A 13,434-nucleotide genomic window follows, 5' to 3' on the forward strand; every position below is an offset into this window, starting at 1 on the left:
CGGGGCTTTTCCCCGCCGCCGGGCAGCCCCGCGCCGCCGGACTTCCTGCTTCAACTGTCCTCTCCTATGCAGTGTGGCTCCCGTGCACTGCCAGCCCTGCTTCTACGGGGCTTTTCCCCGCCGCCGGGCAGCCCCGCGCCGCCAGGCTTCCTGCTTCAACTGTCCTCTCCTGTGCAGTGTGGCTCCCGTGCACTGCCAGCCCTGCTTCTTCGGGGCTTTTCCCCGCCGCCGGGCAGCCCCGCGCCGCCGGGCTTCCTGCTTCTACTATCCTATCCTATGCAATGTGGCTCCCGTGCACTGCCAGCCCTGCTTCTACAGGGCTTTTCCCCGCCGCCGGGCAGCCCCGCGCCGCTGGACTTCCTGCTTCAACTGTCCTCTCCTATGCAGTGTGGCTCCCGTGCGCTGCCAGCCCTGGTCCTACGGGGCTATTCCCCGCCGCCGGGCAGCCCCGCGCCGCTGGGCTTCCTGCTTCAACTGTCCTCTCCTATGCAGTGTGGCTCCCGTGCGCTGCCAGCCCTGCTTCTACGGGGCTATTCCCCGCCGCCGGGCAGCCCCGCGCCGCCGGGCTTCCTGCTTCTGCTATCTTCCCCTATGCGGTCGGGCTCCCGTGCACTGCCAGCCCCGCTTCTGCCGACTCCCCCGCCATGCTGGCCCAGGCTCTGCCGCCCTCCCTGCCCCGCCCTGCTGGCTCAGGCTCAGCCGCCCGCCCCCCGCACTCCTGGCCCCGCCTCTGCCAGGCTTTCCTACCTCTGCCGGGGCCGGCCGGGCTCCAGCTTGACTTGGGGCTGCCGCGGGCTCTCACTTCCGTGTTGGCAGCTTTTAGAATTTTGTTAATGTATTAACCGCCCCGGAATATTGGCCGCACTTCCGGGTTTCCACCAAAATTTTGGTCAAATTGGTGTGGCTTGTATTCGTGAAATTACTGTACATATTTTCTGATCTATTTTAATTTTATGCCATCCTGTTTTTCATCTGAACTCTATTCAATGGTTAGTTTAGGGACTAAAGCATCAGCATTAAGAAACTCTAATGCTCCTTTTCCTTAATATTACATATTTTTCTTTATTTTACATCTGCACTGAATTCTGTACTTTAAATTAGAAGTCCCTGTAAGTAAATTATACCAAAGTGACTGTTGTTTTCTATATAAAAGTACATTAATGTCTGTAATTTTGTTGCAGTTTACCAGAGAAAAATTAACTTGGTGACTTTGTAAGAGTGATTATGACTAAATTTCCATGATTATCCAACTTTGATTAAGGGCTCTAGCAGCAAAATAAACATAGATGATAGCATGTCTCTGTTCTATCTTTTTCCTCTGTGAATGATCTAAGCCACATCTTTCTAATTCTCTGTTTTAGGTTGAAGACGCTATCCTCCCACCACTTGTTTCTTTGGTCCACAGTCAGAATGGTAAGTATACAGACACATCAGCTACAGTTTCCCTGAATTCCACAGTTTGTTTTAATTATATTTCAGTGTGGTCACATTCTTGGCACCTTTATTTTCAAGTGGAATGGAGGATCTTCAGCTTGCGGTTGCTCTCGGAAACCACATCACTACTTTTAAGCCACGAAGTCATGGCTGAGGAGAAGGGGGAGGGCTTCAACTCAGACAAGCTTCTGTCTCTCATTAGAGATTTACTGCTGCCTCAGTAAGTATAATATTGCTCCTGTAATGGAGAATAACTTGATACGCAAACCATTTTGACAGTGTATTTGTTTTAGCCATCCTTTTTATGTTTAAATGATTAAGTCAAAATGGGAATAGCAATTAACTGTTACCAAAGTTCTTTGCCCAACATCTCCTCCTAGGTTATTTAGTATTTTGTCATATGTAACAAACACAACTTCTGTGTGACACTCGCTTTTGGACCTGTGCCTCTGGCTACTCTTGGAGCAAAACAGGATTCCCTCTAGCTTTTGGGCTGTGATTTAAATATTCCTCTTTGTTCTTCTAATAAACATAAAGAACATTCTGACTGCAACATCTTTTGTCTATTTTGGATATTATATGTTTATTTAAGATGTACTGAAAACATATGGAATGACATATAACTTTTTAAAAAGCAACAGTACATCATGGGTTAATCCTTCATGGTCCACCCAAAGGTTATTGCCTCTAAATTGCTGTCCTTGCCTGCTGCCCCAAGCAGCAGAAGAACCCTACAGCAGAGTAGATGAAAGTACAGCCTGTAGGCCAGATGTGGTCTGGAACTTCATTTACATGGTTAATGGTAAAATGAGGCCTCTCGTTTCATTCAGGTGAGCATAAAGAGGGCTCTCTGTATTATGCACACATTGACTGTGAGGTGGTAACATCTGTGAGTAGAGGGAAGGAACACGAGATGAGTGCAGTAGTGATGAGTCATCCATTGTATTTTACATTAATCTAATAATGCTACAGTGTATTTTCCTATGTGGTCCTCAAAAGTTAATAATGGTCAATCCTTAGCTGCCCTAAGTGAGAGAATTGTTCTCCACCCCTACATTAAATAAATGGAAGAAGGCTGGAGGAATGAATGCTAGACTATGATCAGAAATCCAGTGCCTTTTCCAAATATGAGACTTTCTTTGCTAATTGAGTAATGTTCTTACAGTTTGAGGTCCAAAGTTTTATCCATGCAAGATGTGTAAACTTTTCTCTATGACAGAGAATTGGATGGAAATCTTAAGAGTTCTGTAGAGAAACTTACTTCCAACACCTTTCTTCACATTTTTTCCCTCTGGGAAATATAAAACGTATCAGTACAAATTAAAATGACAGCTAGAAATATTATTTTTAAAATATAGTATATGCATTATTTAAAAATCAGATTATGTTCTTCAGATAAGGGAACAGACCTGAAGTCAAAACAAACAGAATTCTGTCCTTGTTCTGAAATGTGCCCTTTGTAGGTATATCCATTTTATACAACCTTTCTTATTAAACTGGGGGATGTGTGTTTGGAGTGACGTGTCATGCTAATTACAAACTAGAAGGAAAACTACCAATAGATTTCTGTCTCCAAGTTTACTAGCTTAATTGAGTAGAAGGGCTTTTCAGCCTGAGACTAAACATGGTCCTGTGTTGGGAACTTCATTTGTGTCATCTTAGCATGTGCTGTGTGGCAGATGTATGAAAAAGGGTCTTGAAGCAACTCAGAATCTTGAATCCAGTGTTTAATTGCAGGTGTCGGCAAATTTCCGAACTTTGTCCATATATAAGGTGCACTGGACTACAAGGCAAATTTTTTTTTTTTCAGCAAGGATCCGTGCGCAACAAAGTAACGAATCGGTAATGGAATCGCACGATTGTGGGGTTTACTGGCAGGTGCTCAATTCGCAAACATTTTTCACACATTGGCATAGCCTTTAAACGCAACCCCAGACGTTCTCCCCACGTCGTGCGCCCTGGCACTCCCACCCACCCCCAGTGCCAGCTGGTGCAGCTCAGCTCGCGGCGCGGCTCGCAGCTCAGCCCTCCCGCCCGCCACATGGCTCAGCTCGCGGCTCGCACTTCCGGGTTTGCAAATTTCTGAACTTTGTCCATATATAAGGTGCTCCGGGGTATAAGGCGCACTTCCAGGTTTGGACCAAAATTTTAGTCAAAAGGGTCCGCTTTATACGTGTGAAATTACTGTAATTCCTGAATCAGTTTCCCCATCTCATTGGTAGAGATGAGAAGGGAGGGGTTCTAAGAGTCAGCATAATCTACTTGCAAGTATAAGGTAAAGCTCTCTCCTGAGAAATATAGGTTACTGGAAAGCTTGATATTTCTTGAAACTGAGATAGAATATTGGAGGCTGAAGAATTTTTGCTGATACTGTTTAGTCTTTCTTTGCTGGTAAGGGATAGGACAGAATCTGACAGCTGGTGGACACTCAAAAGAGAGAGGTATGTGATGGCCATTTGTTCATGGGCAATCTGTGGAGGGAAGTATAGTAATTTCATGAATACAAGCCGCAGCAATTTGACAAAAATTTTGGTGGAAACCCGGAAGTGCGGCTAATAGTCGGGGGCGGCTAATATGTGAATAATTTTCTGACATTTACAACCCCAGACGTGCCAGCCAGGGCGCTGAGCCAAGCACCTGCCAGTAAAAGCCGGCATTCCGCGATTGTTACAGTGTTACTCTGTTGCCCTGGCTCCCTGCAGGCAGCACGGGGGGCGGGGAGAGAGGCGGGAAAGCTCTCTTCCCTCCTCTGCCTCAGCCCAGGGGAGAGACGAGGGGAGCCCGCGCCGCCATTGCCGCGGCCCAGGGAGGGGTGGGGGAGCCCGCGCTGCCATTGCTGCGGCCCTGGGAGGAGGGGGGGAGCCCGCGCCGCCATTGCTGCGGCTCAGGGAGGAGCAGGGGAGCCCGCGCCGCCATTGCCGCGGCCCGGGGTGGGGGGGGGGGGGCCACGCCGCCATTGCCGTGGCTCGGGGAGCCGACGGGAGCCCCGCGCCGCCATTGCCGCAGCTCGGGGAGGAGGGGGGGAGCTCTGCCCCCGCCCTCCGCCGCCGTGGCGGGAGCAGGGGGTGCTCCATGCCCAGCTGGCGCCGCGGCGCGAGCGGGGCTCTCTCTCTGTGCCCAACCGGCGCCGCGCCGCAAGCGGGGTGCGCTCTCTGTGCCCGGCTGGCACCGCGCCGCGAGTGGGGCGCTCTCTCCGTGCCCAGCCGGCGCCGCAGCAGGAGCGGGGCGCTCTCTCCGTGCCCGGCTGGCGCCGCAGCGGGAGCGGGGCTGGGGCAAGCGAACCCAGAGGCTGGGGCCAGCCCCGAGTGGCAGCGCCGGACTGGGCCACCTGGCCCCGTCAGCAGCCCCTAGCGGGCCGAACCTGCACAGCCTTAGTTGAGCCAGTAAACCCCCCGCCATGCCGCGGTTCTGTTAGTATTTGGCAAATTTGTTGCATGCAGGTCCTCGCTGCGAACCACAGAGCGGCTTATATTCAGGGGCGGCTTATTTATGGACAAAGAACGAAATATTTGCCAATACCCAGAGATGCGGCTTATACTCAGTGCGGCTTGTGAAAGCTGCGCACGGATTCTCGCGACGAACGAAAGTGCGGCTAATATTCGGGGTGCGGCTTATCTATTTACAAAGACAACAACATTGTCGAGGCACTGGAGGTGTGGCTTATAATCCGTGTGTCTTGTATTCGTGAAACTACTGTACATCAAGACTGCATGACTGATGTGCTTGTCCCTCCTCGTTGTAGGCTAGCAAAGCATCTCCCTCTAGATTTCCTTCCTGCACAGGTCAGGTTCCTTCCTGCACAGTGCTGAGATATGGTGTCTACAGAGAGAGGAAGAGTTGACACGCAGTAAGGTACAGGCTAGCGTGAAGGTGGTGGGTAGTCATCCAGATTCCTCAGTTCGGACAGCACTAGGGATCTCAAGATGTGAAGTAAAAATGTCAGTGATTTGCACGATTCCCTCTGCCAGGACACTACAGGTTTTTCTTTTTGTGGAACCATTTTGTTGCTCATAACATGATAACCTACCGTGTTTTCTTCCAATTCATCCTTTCCTTTGTCCTTGATTAATTCTTCATGTTTTTGCTTTTTTTGGGTGTTTTTTGCAAATGAAGAGATTTATGCTTCCTGCTTTATTGCTTACACATATTTGGAGTAGGACTAGTTGTAATCAAAGACTGTGTTTTGACATAGCGGAGTCTGTGGTTTTCTATGCTTAAATCTTTCTCACTTCCATCATTGTGTTCTACTTCCATCCACATACATTTTTTGTTAAATACAGTAAATTTAGCCCCGTGTGTTGGGTGGGAATCACTAGAATGTTAGTAACAACAGCTACAGGCATTTTGTTTTTCAGTATCTTGTTTTCCCTTACCAAGATTTCCATCAGGTGATACTTGGAAATGTTTCAAAGAGGTTTTTCTTGGTTTATTTTCTGACACAGCTCTCAATAAACATTGTTTTGAAGTACTTTTGTATTTTTCTGGTCTATATGACTTGGAGAATGAAAGTATGCTGCAGTGAAAGCAATATTTTTTGAAATTTGAGATAAAATATAAACCTCAATGTGAATTTCTTTCAATTTTGAGAAAAATTACTATGTATACAAAATATAGAGCTTAATCATATATAATTTGGTTGATCATCTTCCTAAGCACTCAATAAGTCTTCTACCTGATTTTGAGGCTCATCTACTGCTTGTCTCTTCAAGAATAGATTTTTAATATATAAAATAATATAGAATAAATAAGTTTTGTGCATGTAGAAGGTGAATGTTTTATAAATATATATTGCTATGATTTATATTTATAAAACATGCATGTTTTATAATATAACCTGCATATCTATACATGTATATGTATACATATATACACACAGAAGCATGTTTATTATTATATATTTCATAATTCTCTCTCTCTCTAAAAATGTATTCTCTTATTAATGCTACATTTAAATTTAATCTGATGCTGGTTTTAAAATATTATTTCTAAGTGAGTCTTGTTTGTTGCTCTGTACAATTTGAAACAGCCTTGTATTTCCATTGTAGTTATAAAGTTTGGAAATGGGAAATTATGAATTTTTAATATCAATTTTTGATGTGTATCTCTTGTCTTCTTTTTTCCCCAGTTTATGCCACTTTCCTACCTTGCCTTTCAGGTATGAGAACATCCTGCTGGCTCCAGACCCAGTACCAATGTATGCTCTGAAACTGCTGGTGGCCCTGACTGAGCGCAGCCCTGCTTCCGTGAGGTGATGCAACCACGCATTCTCTGTTACTCTGGGTTCCTTCTGTTTCAATTTCTTCTTTCCTATTAGGAATTAGCAATAACAGATCTCACTATTGTACTACTTTGACTAGCACTCTTATTTAGAGAAATCATTGGGGAGTGTTTGTTATTGAGCACATCTTATATCTTTTGTGTCAATTTTATATGATCCTAGTTATTTTAATGTGGATTTAGCCAATGAAACGCTAGAGACAAAACTGGAAAAAAATTTGCATTCAAATTATCTTTAAAAATGTAAAACCCCCAAAACCAAACCTAAAACATTGTCAAAATTCTTGTTCAGCTGAACATATTTGTGGACAGGACAAAGGTGGTGTGTTTGTTAAATATTTACACCAGTCAATTCACATGAAAGCTGGTCAGTTCTCCTATAAATATATCTACCCTTAAAATTCCTAAATACAGATTTTAGTTTTTGGTATAGGTAGACTAATTACCTTAATATATCTTCCTTCTTATTCCAAAATTTAGACTATGATGTACAGAAAAAAACCCCCAACAATTGTGTCATACAACTTAAACTGTGTGAGTGGATAGTAATAAGGAAGGATCTCTCTGTCTTCCTGGATATACCAAAAAAATGTGGTTATTCTTGTCATTGACCATTGTCTTTTTGTGTTGTCTGATAGTATTATTGCTCAGAGGTTGTTGAGTATTGTACTGTTTTGCTTTGATCAATTGAAATGAGCACAAGGAGAAAAAAATAAAGGAAATTTAATTTGTTTTCCCAGTTTTTATTACAAAAGATGAAACAAGCTCTTTTAATCTTTTATTATGTTACTGGGAATGGTGCTTTAATATACTAGGTAGACTACAAATTAACTATGAAATAGAGTGGCTTGAGATTTTAAATGTTTTCAATTGTATGCAACAGTTTTAATTGTAAAGAAGCTGTTTATGCTACTGTAGTATTTTATGTATTCTAGAAACAAATAAAACAGCTTTTCATTTTTTTAGATTTAACCCACAGATATTCTAGTACTTTAAGAGCTATGAAGAATGCTTCTGTTTATATTAGTAGTATATTTCCTCTCCCTACTGAATTGGCTTTATTTGAGAAATTGTACGTATTTGCCATTATGTCTACCAATGTAGGTAGATTGTGGATGCACACTCATCCTCCTGGTTATTTGGTATCACACAGGAATTTTTTTCTTAATATTATTAAAGAGCAGCTCTGGATATTGAATGAATTATTAATACAGTAATTTCACGAATACAAGCCGCAGCAAGAAGACTAAAATTTTGGTGGAAACCCGGAAATGCAGCCAATATTCCGGTGCGGCTAATCTATGGACAAAAATGTGATATCTGCCCTTACCTAGTATCATGCTGGTCCAGTCCCGAGCCAAAACAGTCTGAAATCCATGGTTTCCCGTTGTTCTGACGACGAACCAATCAGAGAACAGCTTATTGCCTGCCTGTGGATGGCGGCGTTACTGAGGGGCGGGGGTTGTTATCGGGGTGAGTTACCTCGGCAATTCGATAAAAGTGCGTGATATTTCTCTGTACTTTTTAAAGTGTTTTCAGTCTTGTGCGGCTACGGGGCTGGCTGGGCTCGCAGGGAGAGGGCTGGGGGAGCCTCTCTCCCCGCAGGGAGAGGGATGAAGCGGGCAATCGGCTCGCAGGGAGAGGGCTGGGGGAGCCGCTCAGCCCGCAGGGAGAGGGGTAGAACGGCCACTCGGCTCGCAGGGAGAGGGCTACAACGGCCGCTCCACCCGCGGGGCTGCGAGGGCCAGAGCGGCGCTCGCCCCGCGGGCCGCGAGGGCTACAACGGCCGCTCCCCCCGTGGGCCGCGAGGGCTACAACGGTCGCTCCCCCCGCGGGCCGCGAGGGCCAGAGCGGTGCTCGCCCCGCGGGGCTGCGAGGGCCAGAGCGGCGCTCGCCCCGCGGGCCGCGAGGGCTACAACGGCCGCTCCCCCCGTGGGCCGCGAGGGCTACAACGGCCGCTCACCCCGCAGGCCGCGAGGGCTACAACGGCCACTCGCCCCACGGGGCTGCGAGGGCCAGAGCGGCGCTCGCCCCGCGGGCCGCGAGGGCTACAACGGCCGCTCGCCCCACGGGCCGCGAGGGCTACAACGGCCGCTCCTGTGCCAGCACGGAGATGTGGCTCCGCTCGGAGCTCAGCTGCCTGCCCGCGCGGCTGAGCGGCTGTTTAAAGGCAACATGGATCCATTGGCAATGCTCGCAAAATGACCACACTATTGTTCCTGTCTTTTTCGGCTTGTAAATAAAGGGTGTGTCTTTTTTCACTTGGAAACAATGTTTCCGAGGTCGCCAGTAAGCCAGTAAGCCCCAGCGATCCCGCGATTGTGTTACTAAATGACGATTTTGTGAAAGTTCGCGGCGAACTAAAGTGCGGCTAATATTCCGGGTGCGGCTTATTTATTGACAAAGACATCAATGTTGCCAACACACCGGATATGCGGCTTATACTCCGTGCGGCTTGTATTCGTGAATTTACTGTAATTTGAAATACCAGTATGTCCAGCATTCTTATTTAAGACTGGCTATCAGATTCCAGATTCTAACCTATCTGTAATTGTGTTTATCACCTACTTTACAGGTCCTCTTTTACTTTCACTAAATCATTTGTTTGCCAAGGTTTCAAAAGGAGCACAGTTTAGGCAATTGGTCTATCTTTTTCCTTATTCTTTGACTTCCCAATAAATTTTGCAGGAAGTAGCCAGTGTTTCAAAAGCATGAGAGAGGTGAATAATATATTCATATTCATACAAATTGCTGGTGAACATAATGGAAACCAGGTACATGCTATAGTGAACAGTATATCACAATTGGTTCTGTTTTGGTTCAATGGGTAATTACAGTAATTTCACGACTATAAGGCGCACCCTTTTGACTAAAATTTTCCCTTGAACCCGGAAGTGCACCTTATAGTCCGGTGCACCTTATCTGATGTACAAAGTTGCGAAATTTGCCAAACCGGAATTGTGAGCTGTGAGCCGTGGGGGAAGCTGGAAGTGCCATGGCAGCCGGCTGGGGGCGGGCCCAGAGGCCCGCAGCACCGCCCCTGCCAGGTGGAGGCAGGCCAGGGGGCCTGTGGCACCACCCCCCTCGGGTCCAGGCAGTCCCGGGGGCCCATGGCTGCCGGGTGAAGGCGGGCCAGGGGGCCTGTGGCACCGCCCCTCTCGGGTCCAGGCAGTCCCGGGGGCCCATGGCTGCTGGGTGAATGCTGCCCAGGGGGCCCGCGGCACCACCCCTGCTGGGTTCAGGCGGGCCAGGGGGCCAATGGCTGCTGAGTTGAGGCGGGGCCTGGGCCAGCAACCATGTGGGGTGAGCTGGGAGCGGAGCCTCGCTGCAAAAATAAAGTGTGCCTTATAGTCCGGTGCGCCTTATCTGATCTACAAAGTTGCGAATTTTACGGACTCCCGGGGGGTGCGCCTTATAGTCCGGTGCGCCTTACGGTCGTGAAATTGCTGTAACTGTCGTAGTGTATTTGGAATCATCTGAGAATTATCCATTATCCAATTTTCAAACTTCATTTATGCTATTTTTTGTACCTACGCATTATCTGTTAAAGACTGTTAAAGGCACATTTTAGGATTGGTGTTAGTAATAAGTTGATCTTGTATTTTCATCATTTTCATGATTCGTTATGATCTACGTCAGTGTTTATTTACATTCTACTATATTCTGAAATGGTCTAGAATCTTTGCCATTGATTTCAAAAAACAAACAGTAAAAAACCCCAAACCAATCCAACACAAAATCATACTCTTTAGAGGTCAATGTGGTGTTTTTAATTGCTAGAATTGTGATTCAGTTCATTTGTTGGTATTGCGCATAGATTCTTTGAACCTATGGTAATTTCTTTGCCATTATACTAGAGGACTAGTGCTTTAGTGCTTTCCTTGATTAATGTGGACTCATAATAATTGCTTTAAAAACACTTTGTTCTTCTCATTAGTCATTTTAATTTCCTAGTTTAAGGTTGAAATGCTCACTTTAAAAAGTAGGTCTATTTGCTGCTAAATTACATCTCTGTTTTTATGTGTTAATTTATTTTCAATAATGAATATGAATTAAATAAAATGGAGTAGTTCTGATAACAGGTAAACCTTAGGGCCTAGTCCAGCTGAACTGAGCAGTAGAATTAATGTTAGAGGTGTACAACATTAGTGAGAAAATCACAATCCAGATGGATTGAGAGAGATTGCCAGAGGATGAAACTGTTTTATTAGAACTTTAGGGAATGTTTATGTAGATTTAGAACCCGATTTTGATTTTGATTATGCTAGTTTTGCATCTATGAAAATTGAATTGTAAAAACCCTGATTTTCCTTTTAGAGAAGTAATGGTAGTATAAAACAGCAGAGAATTTTTATGATCTTGCTGTTCCTATTGTTTGGTGTAATGTTTGCATATATGCTACTTTATCAAAAAACATCAGGCAGGAAGACTTGCTCAGAAACAGACTCTTGAAATGTTAAGTTTTGTGTCAGCTAATAACACTGTTGTCAAGTCACACATCATTGTAATTCATTTCAAAGGCAGTGGTCAAAGTTCATTATTGAAAGGGAGTTCTCATAGTCTAGTCATGTACAGACTAGACATGTAATACTAATCACCGTTTTTAATGTAAAACAATTCCTTAGTGTTACATTTTGTAAAAGTTCCCCTTTAGTAAAGAAATAAGCTATTAACCTTAAACCTGTAATTTTGTTTCCTCTTTCATGTTGCTGATCAATTACTGAATGTCTAATATGTAAAAATGTGAGACAAACATTTGATGTTACTCTTAAGTAATTTTTTGAAAAGAGTCATATTGGAAGGTTCAAATAAGGTAAAGCATTAAAAAGGGGCAAATACCATTCATTCTTAGTTAGTTTTACTTTCAATAGTGAATTTTTGGCTTTGTGACTATAAGTAGCAAATGAGGAAGAGTCATCTGGTTGCTGACTGCTACAACTGGTTGCTACAGCTGGAGCTGCAGACTTGAGTGAATTTAGTTCTGCCATGAATTGTCTGTGCAGCATGAAGTAAATCTACTGTCCAGTCCATTCTCATGTATTCAATAGTGGGCTGTGGTGGGTCCAGTGCTGGCTAAATCACCAGTGCACCAACTAGGATGCGCTTGGCTTCAATGCAAACCCAGCACATTGGTGCGCAGAGAAGACTGCAGAAAGGAGTCAGGTCTGTGGGTATACTTTCTGGAGGCTTTCTCAGATACCTATGAGGTTTTTTTTCAGAGCCCATATAAGATGATGTGGTGCTCTATAAAAGGTAGCTATTGAGGAGTAATCTTCATTTCATTTACATGGACTGAAAGAGATATTTCACAAGTCACTTTCAGCATAAATAGTTATTCTATAACATAACCACATGTATATAAAGATTTATCATCTTCGGGGGTTTTTTTATTTCTTTGTGTGATCTGATCACTTGCCACTTAATTTTTTGCCATCATCTTACAGTTAGAAAGAAGCACACTACTTCATAAATTTCTGGAATATTTTCTCCTTTAGATGTCTACCCAAGCCTTTGCAATCTAAACAGTCATGCCTATTTTTTAAAAGCCCTTAGTAGGGTTCAAAAATCTTCATGGATTTGACATTTCATACCTTTAAAATTAATGTCTTGGTTCTTGCTTTGTGCATGCCCAAGAGTTCTGTTCTGCAGAAAAATTTCTACTCATTTGTTCAGCTTAGAATGTCTCTAACACCCAGATTACCACATCCTTCCACCCAACTTTCCTCTGAAGTGTCTCTCTGATAACATCACATTTTCTGTCTTTTAAATTTTTAAGGTATCAAACCTGTAGCAAAAAGCCTTTTGTGTTTAGTGTCCTGCAGTAGATTTTTGTTTTGTAAGAAAGTAATTTAGGATTTCTTAGAAAAACAGGTCTTGAATGTTGTTGGAAAGCAAAATTGGAGGCAAAGTCTCATTCTGAAAATTGCTAGTATATTAAAAATTTAGATTGTACTGATGGCAAGTCTTTTAAAATCAGATTACCAGTAAATTTGAGCCAGCACTATTTATTTATGTATATGTTTAAATGAGATGGAAATAATGTTGTTATTTAGTATTATGATTTGCATATGTATATCATGATGATTCTGTATGTTTTCCAAACAGGGTAGGACGACCTAATTTAGTATAAATTATGTAACAGTCTGTGAAGAACCAAAATACTTTTGTTTTAGAATATGAACATTCTTATGAAATAAATCCCACAACTGAACTCATTTTTCACCAGCTTTAAGACAATTCCTTTGCAAAACTATGTAAGACGGCAATGAAGAGCACAGCGAACTGGAGCAGGCAAACAGGGGCGTGGAACATCTCTGGGGGTGTGGCATGGCAGTTTGCGCGGCAGTTTGCGCAGGCAGGACAAGCAGTCAGGGCTGTAGGGTTTTTTGGTTTTTTGGGATTTTTTTTTCCTTGCTAGTAAGACTTGCTGTGAGCTGTCTACAGTGTTTCTGTTGGCTGAGAGTTTCTGTTGATAATGGATTTTACACAATCAAAAACTGCAGTTAGTGCAAGTGCATGCAACCAAGCGGAACCCTCCAAAAAGGATGTATCCACACAGACTCATTCCTGCCCAGAGTGTTTGAGCTTATCAATGTTTTCAGGGGGTGTTGTGGAGCAAGCCTGACTGTGGTGTGAACAGGTGAACGATCTCCTTTCACTGATGTCTGAGCTTAGGGAGGAAGTTGAAAGACTAAGAAGTGTCAGGGAAAGTGAAAGGGGAAT

The 13,434-nt window shown here is 44.3% G+C and overlaps 1 protein-coding gene across 6 annotated transcripts in view; it reads left to right on the forward strand.

Moving 5' to 3' along the window:
* The window catches only part of ULK4 (unc-51 like kinase 4), a 235,925-nt gene that overhangs the window by 94,975 nt on the left and 127,516 nt on the right, over positions 1-13,434 (forward strand). For 4 of the 6 annotated variants that reach the window (XR_004418123.2, XM_033061515.2, XM_033061505.2 and 1 more), the window contains exons 28-30: positions 1,362-1,413; positions 1,513-1,654; positions 6,560-6,682. Coding sequence is in view for 5 of the 6 variants with exons in the window: in XM_033061515.2 (XP_032917406.1) it covers positions 1,362-1,413; positions 1,513-1,654; positions 6,560-6,682 (317 nt within the window). In the remaining variant the exon portion in view is untranslated. The remainder of the gene's footprint in view (positions 1-1,361; positions 1,414-1,512; positions 1,655-6,559; positions 6,683-13,434) is intronic. The other 2 variants (XM_033061533.2, XM_042779236.1) reach the window with 1 other exon arrangement.

Source organism: Catharus ustulatus, chromosome 1 (genome assembly GCF_009819885.2).
Source record: "Catharus ustulatus isolate bCatUst1 chromosome 1, bCatUst1.pri.v2, whole genome shotgun sequence".
In the NCBI taxonomy this organism is placed as follows: Eukaryota; Metazoa; Chordata; class Aves; order Passeriformes; family Turdidae; genus Catharus; species Catharus ustulatus.